Source organism: Dromiciops gliroides, chromosome 5 (assembly GCF_019393635.1).
Source record: "Dromiciops gliroides isolate mDroGli1 chromosome 5, mDroGli1.pri, whole genome shotgun sequence".
NCBI lineage: Eukaryota > Metazoa > Chordata > Mammalia > Microbiotheria > Microbiotheriidae > Dromiciops > Dromiciops gliroides.
Genome location: NC_057865.1, coordinates 279,262,191 through 279,281,512, shown reverse-complemented (window position 1 = coordinate 279,281,512; position 19,322 = coordinate 279,262,191). Strand labels below are relative to the sequence as shown.

At 36.8% G+C, this 19,322-nt stretch overlaps 1 protein-coding gene across 1 annotated transcript in view; it reads right to left on the bottom strand.

Annotated features, from left to right (window-relative positions):
* The window catches only part of LOC122728619 (PARP1 binding protein), a 76,940-nt gene that overhangs the window by 48,555 nt on the left and 9,063 nt on the right, over window positions 1–19,322 (bottom strand). The window contains 4 exon segments of the mRNA XM_043967408.1: window positions 7,652–7,783; window positions 7,785–7,831; window positions 7,834–7,860; window positions 7,863–7,881. Of these exon segments, the coding sequence (XP_043823343.1) occupies window positions 7,652–7,783; window positions 7,785–7,831; window positions 7,834–7,860; window positions 7,863–7,881 (225 nt within the window).

The following is a 19,322-nucleotide window of genomic DNA, read 5'->3' as shown; positions in this document are numbered from 1 at the left end:
TTGTCATGAAATTTCTGCTCATGGAACCCTAGCATTCTCTCTCTTTTTTTTTTAAGTGAGGCAGTTGGGGTTAAGTGACTTGCCCAAAGTCACACAGCTAGTAAGTGTTAAGTGTCTGAGGTCGGATTTGAACTCAGGTACTCCTGAATCCGGGGCCGGTGCTCTATCTACTGCGCCACCTAGCTGCTCCCAGAACCCTAGCATTCTCGTTCTTTTTGTTTTTTGTAGGAAATGAGGTTATGTGACTTGCCCAGGGTCACACAGCTAGTAAGTGTTAAGTGTCTGAGGTCGGATTTGAACTCAAGTGCTCATGACTCCGGGGCCAGTGCTCTATCCACTGTGCCACCTAGCTGCCCCCAGAACCCTAGCATTCTCAACAATTTATTTCACCTCTCTACTGTTACAAAGGAGAAAGCCCGAGGCTTAGAATAATTTAGTGACTAGACCAAGTACTTTAACATATTTCCATTCCTTATATAAATGATAATCTGTGGCCTAATTAGCTGAAATACCTAATGACATAGTCAATTATATATGTGTGTGTGTTATATCTTATTATTATATCTATTACATCTTATCATTATATCTTAAGTGAATGTAGAAAAAAGCAATTGTAAAGATAACCAAAAACTGTAGAGAAATTTTCCTTTTGGAATGCATTTTGTATCTATTTAAATAGGATTACAGTTAATGTTCTTAGAAGTCATGTCACTTTGGATAAAAGAACAGTCACACAATGAAGATTTAACCCAAGAGTAGCCAGAAAGTTTTCTGGCTTGTTCTGTTCCAACCTCTGAGTTTTTCCTAATTCTTCCCTGAGGACACAAAGAACCACATAGAGCAGGATTGCTTTCTCAGGTGAGATGAGCCCAGGAGAGAAAAGTAGAGTCCCTTCTAGTGAGTAATCCCATAATAAAACTGAACTGACACAATCCACATCCATTTGTTATCTTTTTTTTTCATTTTTTTTTTCCTAAGTTCAATTTTATTTTTGGCTCCAAATTCTTTCCCTCCCACCTCCCCCACTCCTATTGGAGAAAGAAAGAAAAACAAAATCTATTACAAACATATATATTCAAGCAAAACGAATTCCTATGTTAGCCATTTCCAAAATCAGAACAAAAACATATGCCCCCTCTGCACTCTAAAGCTATCGTCTCTCCATCTGGAGATTGGTAACATGTATTATCACGAGTCTTCTGGGATTGTGATGGGTCATTGCGCTGATTAGCATTCCTAAGTCTTTGCAAAGTTGTTTGCCTTTACAATATTGCTCTTATTGTCCAAATTGATGATCTGGTTATGCTCACTAAAGGTTTCAGAGAAACCTTCCCTTTCATCATTTCTTACAGCACAGTATTCATATACCACAACTTGTTCAGCCATCCCCAGATGATGGGCACCCCATCATTTTCCAATTCTCTGCCACCACAAAAAGAGCTGCTATAAATAGTTTTGTATGTATGAGTTCTTTTCCTTTTTCTTTGATCTCATTGAGATTTAATAGCTTTGGGGGAATAGTTCCAAAGTGCTTTCCAGAATGGCTTGACTCATGGACAGTTCCACCAACAGAGCATTAGTGTACCTGTTTTCCCACAGCCACTCCAGTATTTGTCATTTTCCTTTTCTGTTATCTTAGTCAATCTGACAGATGTGAGATACATGTCAAAGTTGTTTAAATTTGCATTTTTCTAATAATTAGCAATTTATATCATTTTTCAAAGTGACTATTGATAAGAGTTTGGATTTCTTCCTCTGAAAACTCCCATTCATATCCTTTGATCATTTTATCAATTAGGGACTGGCTCTTATTATTCAATCAGTTCCCCATATATTTTAGAAATGAGGCTTTTATCAGAGAAACTTGCTAAAAGAATTTTCTTCCCAATTTCTATTTTCTCTTTTAGTCTAAGCAACATTAGTTTTGTTTGTGGGGAAAAAAACATTTTTAATTTCATGTAATCAAAATCATCCATTTTGCCTCCTATGAACCTCTGGTTCTCTTTTTTAGTCATGAACTCTTTCCCTATCTATACATCTAACAGGTAATTTCTTCCATATTCCTCTAGTTTATGATTTTACCCTTTACGTATAGATCATGTGCCCATTTTGATCTTGTCTTGGTATACAGTAAGACATTTTTCTCAGACCACTTTCCAGTTTTCCCCAGTTTGTTTTTTTTCAAATAGTTCTTGTCCCAATACCTGGGATTCTTAGTTTTATCAAACACTAGGCTACTGTGCTCATTTGCTTCTATATATTGTATACGTAACCTGTTCCTCTGATCAAACCCCATATTTCTTACCTAGTACCAATTCATTTTGGTGATTATGGCTTTGAAGTTTGGTCTGAACTCTGATACTAATAGCTCCCTCCCCACTCTTCTCCCTACTTTTTTCCCTTAATAGTCTTGATCTTTTGTTCCTCCAGAAAAATTTTAATGTTTTTCCTAGTTCTATAAAATAATTATTTGGTAGTCTGATATGGCACTGAATTAGTAAATTAATTCGGGTAGTACTGTCATATTTATTATATTGACTTGGCCCACCCATAAGCACTTAACATTTCTCCAATTATTTAGGACTGTTTTTGTGTAAAAAGTTGTATAAATGTGGATCATATAGTTCCTGTGTGTGGCTTAGCAGGTAGACTCTCGTGTTTTATACTTTCTGTAGTTATTTCAAATGGAATTTCTCTTTCTATCTCTTTGTACTGGCTTTTGTTGGTAATATATAGAAATTAAGATGATTTGTATGGGTTTATTTTATATCTTTACTTTTGCTGAAATTGCTACTTGTTTCAGTTTTTTAGGTGACTTTCTTTCTTTCTTTTTTTTGGGGCGAGGCAACTGGGGTTAAGTGACTTGCCCAGGGTCACACAGCTAGTAAGTGTTAAGTGTCTGAGGCCGGATTTGAACTCAGGTCCTCCTGATTCCAGGGCTGGTGCTCTATCCACTGTGACACCTAGCTGCCCTTTTAGGTGACTTTCTAAGGTGCTCTAAGTATGCTATCATATCAGCTGCAAGTGCTTCATAAATCCTTTATCTAACAATCTAACTAAAATGAGGCCAATGTGGGGGGGGGGGGCAGGGGGAAGGATAAAGAATTAGTCAGAAAGAAACTGAGGCCAAGGAGAAAGCTGCTACTCGGCTAAAAAAAGGGGGCAAGGGCTAAGGACAGACACTAGGAACCACAAGAGGTCTGTTAACTTCCTCAAGATTAGAGATGAATGCAAAATGGATTGAGGACAGATATCTCAGGGAACAGGGAATGGGAGTGGGACTGAGAACAGGCTAAGACACAGAAACTATAAACTAGAAAAAGATTTTTTTTTTAAATTGTGCTCTAGAAGCTAAAGAACAACTATTGGGGCAGCTATGTGGTGCAGTGGATAACGAACCAGCCCTGCATTCAGACCCAGCCTCAGTCACTTGACACTTACTAGCTGTGTAACCCTGGGAAAGTCACTTAACCCTCATTGTCCCACAAAAAAAGAAATAAATTAATCAAGGAACAATCATTGCCTATTTTGTATAATTGATGGCCAAAGCCAGCCCGTGGCTCTCAGTAAGATAAGTCTGCGCACCTACAGCAAGTTTCACTTGGAAGAGGCCTACATTTGCAGTCAAGAGGAGCCCTGAGCCCTGTCCCTTAGCTCTGCCATCACCTAAGAGAAGTCATTTCGGTCTCTTGGATATGTTTCCTCCTCTGAGAAATGAGGGGGTTAGAAAAGATGCTCTCTCTATTGCAATTTCTGGTCCTCTCCTACACTGCCCTTTCAGCTTGAAGGAAATGAGACACAGACCTGTCCACTTTGGTTCCCTTACACTAAGCTCATGTCTCCATCATTTCCACTCTTTACTCCTGCTTTTGCCCTCTGGGATGAGTCTGAAAGGGTCCAATCTCTTTTCCACAGAATAGCTTTTCAAATACCTGAGGATAGCTATCATGCCCGCCTTTCCATTCCTACCCTCTCAAGTCTTCTCAAGCTATTAGCATTTGTTAATCACCTACTATGTGCCAGACACTGTGCAAAGTGCTAGGAATACCAAAAAAAGGCTATCAACAATCCCTGCCCTCAAGGAACTCACAGTCTTCTCTTCTCTAGTAGAGGCAGCCACTTTTCATTCAACCTGTCTTCAGACAGCACCGTCTCCTTTCCCTGCAACATTTTGGTTTGTGCTTCTATGATAGAGTGGATAGAGGACGGGGACCTGGAATCAGGAAGCCCTGAGTTCAAATCCGGCCTCAGATCCTTACTAGTGGGTGACCCTTGGCAAGTGATTTAACCACAGTCTGCCTCAGTTTCTTTATCCATAAAATGGGGATAATAATAGCCTCTGCCCGCTAGGATTATTGTGAGGCTAAAATAAGATAACAATTGTAAAACACTTTGGAAACCTTAAAGTGCTACGTAAATGTTAGCCATTATTACGATTAACTTGTCAAGATCTTTCTCAGAAATGACCCCAGTAGTGCAGATATTGGCTGACCAAAGGAATGACTGCCTCCCTCACTCTGAGCATTGTATCCCTAGTAACACATATATACATGTACTCTGGGCTTTTTGGCTACTATCATACTGCATGCTGACTTATATTAAATCTGTACTCCACTAAAACCACCAGATCTTTTTCATTGAACAGTCATCTAACCATACCTTCCTCATCCTGGATTTGTAAACTTCACAAGGTTTTAAGGTTTTCTAAAACAAGTGTAGGCTCTACCCATGACCTTTTTGAGCAATGCCAAAAGAAAAACACCTGCTTCATGATGGCTTCTGGCTTGTTAAAAACAGAAAGAAGGGGGGATAAGAGAAAATATTTGGAAAATCCATGAAGAAAAAAAAATAGGCTTGTAAAAACTGTGGAGGAGAAAACAAAAAGAATAAACTTCTTGGAGTAAACAGAGCTAAGAGGAGAAACTAACAAAGTGAGTAATAAAAGGAATAATAAGTGAAACCATGAGCTAGATTTTGGGAGGAAAAAACAATGAAATTGATAAACAATTTGCAAATAAAATTTAAAAAAATTTTAAATGAGAAAGGGAAAATAGCAATGAGTGAAAAAACTATTGAATACTATGTCAACAAAACAAAAGTTTTGAAAGAAGTATAACTATAGCATTTCCAAAAATATTCAAAGTGACAAAAAACAAGAATTTACTTTATTTGGGTTCTCTCAGAAGCAAAAATTAAGAAAGGCATTAGTGAACAGTCGTATAAAAGGTACTTATACTAGATGGTTTCACCACTACTCAAACTATTTCCAAATATAAAGACAATCTTCTGACTTTTTTTTTTTTGGTGAGGCAATTGGGGTTAAGTGACTTGCCTAGGGTCACACAGGTAGTAAGTAAGTGTCTGAGGCCAGACTCCTGACTCCAGGGTCGGCGCTCTATCCACTGCGCCACCTAGCTTCCCCTTCTGACTTATTTTTAATGCAAGTCATAAATGGTTCAATTCACAAAATACAAAGATAAGTCAGAAAAAGAAAATTTACTTAGTAACTACTTTGTGCAAGGCACTGTGCTGAAATATACTGCAAAATAAATAAATGATGCTTCTACCCCTCAGGGAGCTAAGATGATACTGCATGGATACAATAACTATGCTGAGAAGTAAAAACAAAATAAATTCAAAAGAATATAATGTAATTTCAAGAGGGAGGAAGAAAGCTAATTACTGAAGGGGAAAATCAGTAAAAATTACTCATAAGAAGTAGTAGCACCTGAGCTGTGACTTGAAAAAAGCTAGGAATGGGGGCAGCTAGGTAGCACAGCAGATAAAGCACTGGCCCTGGATTCAGGAAGACCTGAGTTCAAATCCAGTTTCGGATACTTGATTCTTATGAGCTGTATAACCCTGGGCAAGTCACTTAACCTTCATTGCCCCACAAAAAAAAAAAAAAGTTAGGAATCCTACAAGCTTTAGACAAAGTTTGATATCAGGCTACAGTACCACTTTTGCAACATACAAAAGGAGGAAGAGGACAAAACGTCACATAAAGATAGAGCTAGCAAGCCTGATTACAGCAAGAATTAATGAAATAAACATGAAAATAAACTGTAAAGAGAAGTAGGAGCTGGATTGCCAAGGGCTTTAACTGCCAGGCGAGGAATCACTCACTCTATGAAGTAGAAAAACAGAGAGTACCACCGACAAGTTTTGCATAGGAATACATGACTGACCAAGTTTTGGTTGTTGTGTTTTTTTAGGATTTCCTTCAGAAGTCTCTTGCCTTGGGGGCGGCTAGGTGGCACAGGGGATAAGATAAGCACCGGCCCTGGATTTGGAGGACCTGAGTTCAAATCCGGCCTCAGACACTTACTAGCTGTGTGACCCTGGGCAAGTCACTTAACCCCACTGCCCAGCAAAAAAAAAAAAAAAAAAAAAAGGAAATCCCTTGCCTTACTAGCAACATAATCAAACTGAAGAGGAAAAAATGACATTTTTTACTCCACTAAATTTTGAACACATATAACTTAAAATACTTAAGAATATGCCCATATGATTAATGCAGAAATAGGATTAATGTTTTATGTGTATATATATATGTGGTGTGTATATATATATATATATATAAGTATATGTATAGAGATATATAGATATAACCTATATCAGATACCTGCTGTCTAGGGGAGGGGGGAGGGAGGGAGGGGAGGGAGAAAAATCTGAAATTGTAAAGCATGTATAAACAAAAGTTGAGAACTATCTTTACAGGTAACGGAAAAAATAAAAATATTTCATTAAAAAAAAAAAAAAAGAATATGCCCATATAATCCTAAAATGTAGTACTGGGGGCCCTCATTTATATGTAAAATATGTTTACTAAGCAATTTCTTCACTGAATAAATACCATCCCAAACTGAATATAATGTTGCCATATTCTGTAAATAATCAAATAAATTTGTGTGAAAAAAAGTTAATGCCTTCATGTATTTATCAGTTAATTATGTATGAACTTAAATAGGCAAACAAAAATAGCCCTTGAAATATTTTGTGAAACGAGGTCCTAGCAATATAACTCTAACAGTCATGGGGCGATGAAAATAGTAAAAGGAATGTTCCTGAAAGTAAATCTTCTTGATAAAGAAATTGGTCTACATCAGAGATCTAAAGCTAGAAGGGAGTCCAGAGCCACCAAGTCCAACTTAAGTTGGGGCGGGGTGGTGGGGGGGTGGGTGCCGCGCGGATTTTTTTGTGTTTTTTTGGTGGGCAATGAAGCGTTAAGTGACTTGCCCAGGGTCACACAGCTAGTAAGTGTCATGTGTCTGAGGCCGCATTTGAACTCAGGTCCTCCTGAATCCAGGGCCAGTGCTTTATCCACTGTGCCACCTAGCTGCCGCCCCCGCAACATAATATTTACAGCTCAGGAAACTGAGGCCCAGAGATATTAAGTCCAAGTTACATAGGTACTAGACATCAGGAAAGGATTTCTGATTCCAGAGCTCCTGCTCTTTCCACTGTGCTAAAATTTGTTGCTAAATTACAATCCTTAAAGGAACAGCTTTCAGAAATTATTTTCTACCTTCAACATATTTCTCCAAAGTAAAACCAGTATAAAAAAAAAACTTATAGAAGTTTACCTTTTGTTACAAACTAAAATGGTTTAAGCCTAATGAAGTAAAATGACATTTTAAAAAATACTTACCGGAGACATCACTTTATTTTCACAAGTAGAAGTCAATGTTTGACACTTCTGGTACACATCAATCAGGTCAAGAATGTTACTGTTCTTTAAAAAAGCATCATAGGTCTTTCTGATGTCTGTATAATGTTCAAGGCACTTCCATATCTTCAAATGGCAAGTCTAGTTTCTCATGTATAAGTGTTTCCAAGCCACCAATACATCACTAAGAGGACAGTGAATTCTCCAGAGTGCTGAAGAAAAATAAAAGTTGAATGCTTCAAAATGTAGAAGTTTAAATTATTAATTTCAAGACAAATTAAGATTTTGCTACAATTGACCCTATGTTGGCCACTGGTGTTGGAGTTATCTTCTTCTTCCCCTCCTGCCCACAAAATAAGAAAGTCCATCTGAGCTATTAACCAAATATTAGAAGATATACATCAAGGGAAAAGATTTAGCAGTTCTCTAAGTGGCTAATTTAAGGCAAGTTTGTGAGAGTCAAAACTGGCAGATGCAGAGTTGAATAAATTTCCTGGGCTTCCTTGAAATTCTGCTTTTTAACCAAAAGGTAAAAGTGTATTTGTATATTTTCTAGTATTTCAGTATCATTGACTGGGGAAGGACTAGATAGTTATTTTATTATTATTCTGTTATTTTTTTAAAAAGCTACTTTTGGATTCTTTCATATATATATATATATAAATAATACACACACACACATATATATATGGGGGGGGGGGAGTGCAGGCAATGAGGGTTAAGCCCAGGGTCACACAAGCTAGTAAGTGTCCAAGTGTCTGAGGTCGGATTTGAACTCAGATCCTCCCCGAATGCAGGCCTAGTGCTTTATTCCACTGTGCCACCTAGCTGCCCCCCATCTATATATTTTTTTAATTATTTTCATTTCGTTATTTCCCAATTATATGTAAAAAAAATTCAACAATCATTTTTTTTTAATCTGAAATTCCAGATTCTTTCCCTCCCTCCCTCCTTCCTTGAGAAGGGCAATTTGATATAGATATATACATGTAAGGTCAAAAATTTGTTTCCTATATTAGCCATATTACAAAGAAAATACAAACAAAATGAAACAATAAAAATAAAGTTTTAAAAATCATGTTTCAGGGGCAGCTAGGTGGCTCAGTGGATAAGGCACCGGCACTGGATTCAGGAGGACCTGAGTTCATATCCGGCTTCAGACACTTGATACTTGCTTGCTGTGTGACCCTGGGCAAGTAACTTAACCCTCACTGCCCGCCCCTCCCCCCCCACACAAATTATATTAAAAAGCATGTTTCAGTTTGCCTTAAGAATTCATCTGTTCTCTCTCTGGAACCAGAGCATTTTTAATGCTATTATCATGAGTCCTTTGGAATTGTCTTGGGTCATTGTCTTGATCAAAGTAGCTAAGTCTTTCATAGTTGATCATCCTTGCAATATTGCTGATACTGTGTACAATGTTCTTCTTATTCTGCTTATTTTACTTTACATGAGTTCACATAAGTCTTCCCAGGTTTTTCTGAAACCATTCTGCCCATCATATACCACTCCTTGTTCAGTCATTCCTCATCTGATGGACATCCCCTCAGTTTCTAATTCTTTGCCACCACAAAAAGAGCTGCTATAAATATCTGCATACAAATAGGTCTTTTCCCTTTTCTTTGATTTCACTGAGATACAGACCTAGTAGTGGTATTGACAGGTCAAAAGGGTATACATAGGTTTATAAACCTTTGCACACAGTTCCAAATTGTTCTCCAGAATGGTTAGACTAGTTCACAACTCTACCAACAATGCATTAGTGTCCCAATATTTTCCATAACTCCAACAGCATTTTTCATTTTCCTTTTCATCAGGTTAGCCAATTTGACAAGTATGGGGTGGTACCTTAGAGTTATTTTAATTTGCATTTCTCTAATCAGTAGTGATTTGGAGCATTTTTTTCATGCAACTATTGATATTTGTTCATATCCTTTGACCACCTATCAATTAGGGAATGGCTGTTATTTTTAAAAATTTGGCTCAGTTCCCTATATATTTGAGAAATGAGGCCTTTATCAGAGAAACTTGCTATAAATTTCCACCCTAGTTTTCTATTTTCCTTTTGGTTGCATTAGTTCTATTTGTAGAAAAGTCTTAACTTCATGTAATCAAAATTGCCTACTTTACATCCTATGATCTTCTCTATCTCTGAGTTGGTCATAAATTCTTCCCTTATCCATAGAGCTGACAGATGCTTTTTTCCATGCTCCCCTAATTTATTTATATCACTCTTTATGTCTAAATCATGTTCCCATTTTGACTTTCTCTTGAAATATGACGTGAGATAGTCTGTGTTTACTTTCTGCCAAACTGCCTTCCAGTTTTCCCAGCAACTTTTGTCAAATGTTAAGTTCTTACCCTAAAAGATTAGATCTTTGGCTTTATCAAACACTAGATTAATATAGTCATTTACCACTGTGTATTGTGTACCTAATCTATTTCACTGAGCTACACTCTACATCTTAGCCAGTACCAGATTATTTTGATGATTATCACTCTCTAAAAGTCTGAGAACTAGGCCACCTTTCTTCACATTTTTATTGATTCCCTTGATATTCCTGACCTTTTGTTCTTCCAGATGAATTCTGTTATTTTTTCTAACTCTACAAATAATTCTTTGGCAGTTTGATATAATTGTCATTTTATTAAATTGACTCAGCCTACCCATGAGTAATTAATATTTCTCCAATTGTTTAGATCAGTCTTTATTTCTGTGAAAAGTGTTTCATAATTATGCTCATGTGATTCCTGGGTTTGTCTTGGGAAGGAGACTCCCAAGTATTTTATATTATCTACAGTTATTTTAAATGAAATTTCTCTTTCTATCACTTGTTGCTAGGTTTTGTTGGGATTTTATAAAAATGCTGACAATCTATGTAGGTTTATCTTATATCCTGCAACCTTGCTAAAATTGTTATTTGTTTCAACTAGTTTTTTAGTTGATTCTCTAGGGTTCTCTAAGTAAACCATCATATCTTCAGCAAAGAGTGATAATTTTGTTTCCTCACTGCCTATTCTTATTTCGTCAACTTCTTTTTCTTGTTTTATTGCTATAGCTAGCATTTCTAGTACAATATTGAATAACAGTGATGATAATGGACATCCTTGCTTCACTCCTGATCTCATTGGGAAGGCTTCAAGTTTATCCCCATTACAGATAATGCTTGCTCTTGGTTTTAGATAGATACTACTTATCAGTTAAAGGAAGATTCCATTGTTTCCTATGCTTTCTAGTAAACACTATATTTTGTCAAAGGCTTTTTTTTGCATATCTATTGAGATAATCACGATTTTTGTTGTTATTGATACGGTGAAGTATACTGATAGTTTTCTTAATATTGAACCAGCCCTGCATTCCTAGTATATGATCCTGCTGATATATTGCTATAATCTCCTGGAAAGTATTTATTTAAAATTTTCACATTGATATTCATTAAGGAAATTGGCTCATAGTTATTGTTTTCTGTTTTTGTTCTCCCTGGTTTAGGTATCCAAACCATATTTGTGTCATAAAAAGAATTTGGTAGGACTCTTTTACCTATTTTTTCAAACAGTTTATATAGTATTGGAATTAAGTGTTCCTTCTATGTTTGGTAGAATTCACTTGTAAATCCATCTGGTCCTGTGGATTTTTTCTTAGGCAGTCCATTGATGGCTTGTTTAATTTATTTTTCTAAGATGGAATTATTTAAATATTCTATTTCCTCTTCTGTCAATCTGGGCAATTTATACTTTTGAAAATATTCATTCATTTCACTTAGGTTGTTGGTTTAACTGGCATATAATTGGGCAAAATAATTCCTAATAATTGCTTTAATTTCATCTTCATTGGTTTTGCATTTATCCTTTTCATACTAGTAATTTGGTTTTCTTTAATTTTTTAATCAAATTAACCAATGGTTTATCTATTTTATTGCTATTTTCATAAAAGCAGCTCCTGGTTTTATTAGTTCAATGGGTTTCTTACTTTCAATTTTATTCATCTCTCCTTTGATTTTCAGGAATTCCATTTTCGTGTTTAACTGGGGATTTTTTATTTGCTTCTTTTCCAGTTTTTTAAGTTGCATATCCAATTTATTGATCTGCTTTCTTCTCTCTTTATTGCACTTAGAGATATAAATTTTCCCCTAAGTACTACTTTGGCTGCTTCCCATGAATTTTGGAATATTGTCCTATTGTTGTTATTCTCTTTAATAAAATTCTTTTTAATTTGCTTAATTTAATGTTGCAATTCTCTTTAATAAAATTTAATAATTGTTTCTATGATTTGTTCCTAAACTCATTCATTCTTTAGGATTAGATTGCTCAGTTTATAATTACATTGCTTAGTTTGCAATTAGATTGTTTAGTTTACAATTAATTTTTAATCTATGCTTCCTTTATTAAATATAATTTTTTATTGCATTGTGTTCTGGAAAGAATGCAATTAATATTTCTGCATTTGCTTATGAAATTTCCATACCCTAATATGTGGTCAGTTTTTGTGAAGGTGACAGGTACTGCTGAGAAAAAGGTATACTGGGGCAGCTAGGTGATACAGTAGATAGAGCACCGGCCCTGGATTCAGGAGGACCTGAGTTCAAATCCAGCCTCAGTCACTTGACACTTACTAGCTGTGTGACCCTGGGCAAGTCGCTTAAGCCCAATTGCCTCACCCCAAAAGAGAGAGAGAGAGAGAGGGAAAGGTATACTCATTATTCCCATTCAATTTTCTCCAGAGGTCTATCATATCTACCTTTTCTAAAATTCTATTCATCTCCTTGATTTCTTTCTTATTTATTTTATGGTTAGATTTATCTAGCTCTAATCGGGGGAGATTGAGGTCCCCCCACTATAGTTTTACTGTCTATTTCCTCATTTAACTCTTCCTTTACGAATTTGGAAGTTATGCCATTTGGTGTATATGTCTAGTATTGATTTTAATTCATTGTCTATGATTCCTTTAGCAAGCAGTTTTTCCTGCTTATCCCTTTTAATTAGCTCTATTTTTGCTTTTGCTCTGTCTGAGATCATGATGGCTATTCCTGTCTTTTTTACTTCAGTCGATGCAAAATAGATTCTGCTCCAGTCCCTTATATTAACTCTCCGTATGTCTCTGTTCCAAGTGTGTTTCTTGTAAATAACATATTGTTGGATTCTGGTTTTTAATGAGTTCATCCCATTCACATTCACAGTTATGATGATTAACTATATATTTCCTTTCATCCTGTTTTCTTCTGTTTATTCTTCTCTCCCTTTTTATTCTGTCCCTCCTCTCAAATCTGTTTTGCTTCTGATTACTGTCTTCTTTAACTCCCCTCCCTTTTATCAACCATCCCCTATCTCTTGTCTGCTTCCTCTCCTACTTCCCCATTGAATAAGATAGATTTCTATTACCAATTGAGTATGTATATGTATGCTTTCCCTCTTTGAATCAGTTTAGATGTGAGTAAGGTTCAAGCATTGCTTGCCTCCCCCCCACCCCAGGCACATTTCCCCCTCCACTGTAAAAGGTGTTCCTTGCATGTCTCTTTTATGTGAGATAATTTCCCCATTCTACCTTTCCCTTCCCCTTTCTCCCAGGGAAGGAAGGAAGGAAGGAAGAGAGGGAGGGAGGGAGCGAAAGCTTTAGTATATATGTAGGCTTTTTCTTTAATCGTTTTCAGATAATCCAATAATTTTTAAATTATCTCTCCTTAATCTATTTTCCAGGTCAGTTGTTTTTCCAATGAGATAGTTCACATATTCTTCTATTTTTTTTCATTCTCCAGGCTTTGTTACGTTGTTTCTTGATTTCTCATGGAGTCATTAGCTTCCAGTTGTCCAATTCTAATTTTTAAGGAATTATTTTCTCTACTGAGATTTTCTAACTCTTTTTTCTTTTGAGTAATTCTGATTCTTAAGGAGTTACTTTCATCAGTGAATTTTTGTATCTCTTTTTCTATATGAGAATTCTTTAAGGTGTTATTTTCTTCAGAATTTTTGTGCCTTTTTTACAAAGTTGTTAATTGTTTTTTCATAATTTTCTTCCTTTGCTTTTATTTCTTTACCTAATTTTTTCTTTACCACTCTTAATACATTTCGAAAATCATTTTTTAGCTCTTCCAGGAATTCTTCTTGGGCTTATGTTCATTTCCCATTTCTTTGAGGCTTTGTCTGTAGCTATTTTGACTTCATTATCTTCTTCTGAGTTTGTGTCTTTATCTTCCCTGCCATCACAGTAGCTTTTTATTGTCAGGTTCTTTTCGATGTTATTTGTTCATTTTTCCATCCTATTTCTTGATTTGGAACTTTATGTTAATATTCAGCTGTGTTCCCAGTGTGGAGGGGTAGAGGGATTGTTTCAAACTTCAGGCTTTTTCAAAGCTAGTTCTGGGGGGTTGGAAATTTTCAGTGCTTCCAATGTAGTATGATCTAGAGAGAGGTGTGGTCACTGCTTTCCTGGTCTGTACTCTGGCCCTAACCCAGGAAGGGCCCCTGATCTCCTGGGATTACAATGATCCTGCTCTTTAAGGACCTTTTTCCCTTGCAACTAGAAATAATATTGTTCCTCAGGGTCTTTGATCCCTTAGGGCCAGAAGTGATACTGTTTCTCAGAGCTTCTACTCCCTCCTGACAGAAAGTTTTCCTTCCTGCCTTAGAGTTATGACCCAGAAGTGGGTGTAGGAAATGGAGTTGCCAAACATCCTCTGGTCCTGTGTCTAATGCTAGCACTGGGGTCCCCTGTAATCCCTTTCTGACCAGTTCCCAGGTCCCTTTACTGTCTCTGGTTTAAGAACTCCAAAACTGCTGCTGCTTTTTGTCAGCACCATCTAGTCCCACCACTGGTGTTTCATCCAGATGGATTCTGGGTCGGTCTCTTCTCCTATGTCACACATCTCTCTTTCTGACCTCTATATTGTCTTGGGCTGGAAGAATATTTCACTGACCTTTTGTTTTCTTTGTCACACTAGAGTTCTATGTAAGGTATTACTTTAAAGTTGCTTGGAGGGGCATATTGGGAGAGCTCAGCTAAGCACTTTCTCTACTGCACCATCTTGGCTCCACCCCTGGAAGTCTATCTATATATTTTTTAACCTCATCTGAATTTGTCTAATGTCTTTGTGAATTCCCAAAGCCCACACTATTCCAAGAAGTGTTTGTCTTAAAATATGGGCACACAGATACATAGGGAGAATTAGATTTCATTTCTTTAATCCATTCCCGGGAAAGCAAAATATCGTTGCTAAAATCTAACCTTACACTTTCCCACCTTAGTCCAATGAGCATAATTGTGATTCCATGCTGAACTAAAGCAAGCTCATGTTAAAAGTCAGAGTCAGTGTTCCTTTCAAGAGAGATCAGACTACAACTAATATGCATAATCAATATCTTTTCTAGTCTTTTCTGCTTGGCTTGCTGCCCAGGAGAAATAACATGGATTGCAATCAGGCTTGAATTACATCCTAGTTGCTTAGAGACCCAATATTGTGATGGGGACATTTTGTTACTCACTATCAACATTTCCTTGCAAATCTTAGATAAGTGTATAGTTTTCCTGAAAGTCTCTTCTACATTTCCATGATAACATCATTTAATGGCTATGCTTAGGATTCATCACAAATTAGTTTTCCTTCTTATAGTCCTCTTTTTCAAAGAATCTATAGTCAGATAGTAATTATGGTACCTTTCAGAAAATGCCAACCATTAATTCACTCAGTAATTTCACTGCGTCTTTCCAACAAAGCATATTTAAGAGTTTTGAATGTGTTTATAAGATGCTTATATGGGGCTCTGTGAAACTGCATGTTATTCTTCTAAGAATCTATTATTTATGAATAAAAAAAATATTCTAGCAACTAGCACCAAGTTGTCTTTCAGTCTGTTACACTTAGAGATTTTCTGCAGTAATTCTCCAGGACAGCTCTTTTTATTTAGTAAATGGTAAAGACATGAAGGTCAAAGAAGCCTGGAAATATAGGAAGGGATTCTGCTATGTGCTGCCTCTTTTATTCCACTAAACCTAATTCTCTAATGGATAATGATATTTAAAACAAGATGACCTGAAATGACCTGAATGTTACTTCTCTTCTCTTCTTTGTAGAAGTGAAATAGTGTGATTTTAAAAATACTGACTCTGGTGTCAAAGGATCTAAGTTTGTTCCCTGCCATTAGTTAATAACTACCTGGTTTGGGCAAATCACACCCTCCTTGGACCTGTTTGCTTTATCTGAAAATGAGGAGGGCTGGATTGAGTGATCTCTGAGATTCCTTGCAGCTGTAAATCCCAAGATCCCAGGCTCCTAGATAAAAAATATATCCTTATTGTCTCCAGGAATTTACAATCCATTACATCAGAACTTGGAAAAACAAAATATTTCATAAGACTAGCCCAATGAGCATTTTTTTTCCAAAAGGAAGATAATTGGTTGCTTTGAAACATGGAACCTCTAACTTGACAGATCTATAATTTACTGATTTTGTATTCATATTATACACACAAGAGGCCACATGGTGCACCTGCCAGTTTGGGAAGTCAGAAAAATCTGGGTTCAAGTCCTGTTTCTCACACTAGCTTGGTGATCCTAGACAACTCCCTCAACCTCTCAATGCCCACAGGCAACTCTTTAAGACTAGAACTTGCTGACCAACATTGATAGAGGGCCTATGGGCATCGATAGTGGCAGGAAGTTCCCTATACCAATTAAATCACAGGTCTAGTCCTATACACATGCATACAAAGACTCAATACAATAGATCACAAAGCAGCAGAATCAGGAACCCTGGGATTCTCATATAAGTTCTGGCATTTAACCCGTCACCTTTACTTTTAAAATGAGGATATTATTTCTAACTTTCCTCACAATTCATTGATCTATGCTTTTAAAGCCTTTTCTCCCCCAAATTAAGCAAGTTCAGATATTTCTAAGAAAGTATGAATTATGTGGATTATCTTAAATATTTGAGGTACTATTTTTTTCTCTTCTAACATCCTTTAAGTTAAAAATAGATAAAAAATAATATAAATGGCAGTGAGACTTAAAATGTTTTCTTAAACTATCCTAAAATAAATTTCTTTGAATATAACTAGTTAAAATAAAACTTTGCAATCCCTTGATCTTATGAGAAAAGGTTTTGACTAGATTAACAACATTTATATTAGGGTTGTAAAAACATTTTAAATCCAAATAAAAATGCACTTGAGATATCAGCTTTCATGATCAGGTGCCCACCATGACAGCATATTCTATTATTCAAACCAGTAACAACTGATTGAGAGAGTCTGTGGTCAAATCACAAAATGTTTTGCTAGGAAAACATGCCAGCTGGCTGATGTTTGAAGGAAGTTCAAAATGTTCAGTGCTTTAATTCTCCGATGGACATCAGGAAGATTATATTTCACAAGAATAAAATGAGAAAGACAAGGTTTATGCATTTTTCAGAACACAACAGTTGTTCTTTTTGATGGTGTCAGACCAGTTATTCTTTTGTAATAATTCAAAGTTTTACTCTTTTAAAAAATGCTTATATCTAGACCTAGTTGGGGGGAGTTCAGTTAAAGAAAATTAAAAGTAATAGAGTATTTTTCAAGAAAGTTAGTTGTCTTTCTTGCTCTATTAGAACTGATGATCAGTGGGGTGCAGCTCATGGTACCACTATATGTCTGTTGCAGACACATCCTGCTGTCCCACCCCAGGAGACCAGCCATTCAAATACTTGTACAACAGTCTGGACAATAGGGAGTTTTACACATTCTTTTTTTCCCCTATCAGTCAATCTTTGCCATAATTACAAATCTTCTGGGGCTTCATATAACCAGCACAAGGTCATTCACCAACAGAAGCATCTGGAGAACCTGACCATCTGTAGGAATTCTCATTTTGGTTGGACTCTGGGCATGATGTCCTTCATAGCAGTAGTGAATGTTTGATGAGCAGATACCACCTTTTCTATGCCTCCCTTGACCTGACCAATCTCTGGCTCTTAGAAGGGAGCTCTGTCATTGTGTGTATACCAAGAATTCTTATATAATCTTCATTTATTGATTCCTTGTTGTAGAAGAACCATTTCTAAGTAGTTCAGCAAAATACAGTCCCACACATTTTGGAATTAAACACAATGGGGATCCTATATTCACTAAACATCTCAACCAGTGATGTGACTATAAAGACATGGTCTACTCTAGAAAATAATTTGCCAAAGCAAAACGAGCAGGACGGAGAAGTGAGTGGGAAAATGAGAGAATGCAAAACTGTATTTAGGCAACCGCAAAGTGCTTTTAATAATCACATACACAATTACTCCACAACACAAGAAACTCTCTCTCTCTCTTTTTTTATTTTAACACAAATATTCTCCCAGGGTACAAAATGAATAGTGATTAATTCTGAAACCATTCAGTCTCAGAAGGACCTAAGCATCAAGGACTCATGGCTCATATGAGTAGCCAGTTGCCTATTTCCTACCCCAAGAAGTGAGGGGGTGGTAAGGATGTAGAGACAGTCTGACTTTCTAGGAGCCGGAAAAAGAATTACACAAGATAGTCTAAGAGCAGCATCAAGTGGTCAGTTTTTTCTGCTGGGAGAGCTGGAAATGTCTGCTGGCTGCCTAGAAGGAGTCAGAAGGGAGAGAAAGACTGAAGGAAAAGGGGTGGTTGAAGGGATGAGCTGCCAGGGAAAACTGTAAGGGGCAGAATCAGTAGGGAGCAAGTTGAGGCCTTAGCCTTGGCAAATAGATGGTTCAATTCTCTAAGGCAAGGAGGGAAGATAAAGATAGGTTTTGAGGGGCCAAGTTCTAATCCAAGTCACTATCCGTCACAGAGTCCAGTGTCTAGCTCATAGTCTTCCTCTTCACCTCAACCCATCCCCTGATATTCTGGGGACTGCGACAGAGAAGCTAAGGGCCTTACTTATCAACCCTTGCAATAAGCTTTCCAGTTCCCAAACCTCCAACTAATTTTAGTAGAAATAAGGCCTGAGTACATGGTGTCTCTTTTTTCTTTCATATTTATTCTTTCCTGATCTGTTTTGTTGTTGAGTCATTTTTCATTCATGTCTGAGTCTCTATGACCCCATTCAGAGTTTTCTTGGTAAAGATACTGGAGTGCTTTGCCATTTTCTTGTCCAGCTCATTGTACAGATGAGGAAACTGAGGCAAACACAGTGAAGTGACTTGTCCAGGGTGATGCAGCTAGTAAGGGTCTGAGGCCAAATTTGAACTCAGGGAGGTGAGTCTTCCTGACTCATCACAGAGCCAGGCACTCTATCTACTGCACCACCTAGCTGCCATTCTTTTTCCTTTTCAAAAAATTCTTTGTTATAAAGGATGGTTCTCTGTAAATGACAACAGGAAGGATACAGAGGGGAAAATAAAGATATCCACCCCACCCCCAAAAAAATCTATTTTTTGAAAATATAAATTCCTTAATATCCTGGCTGCATCACTTCTGCTGTCTCCCCAGGACTTATCACAGTGCCTGGCACATAGGAAATCCTCATGCTTTTTTCATTCATTCTGTAAGAAGGGGGTTTGGGAGGGGCAGGGAGACATCTCTAACATGCTCTCCAGCTCTAAAACTTCAATCCCCCAAGAAAAGAGTTAGAGGTTATGATTAAATAAAGGAATCTTAGTTAAGGAATACAGCAATTGAACACTTATAGGTAGTAATGAGATTAAAGGAAGACCCATCCTT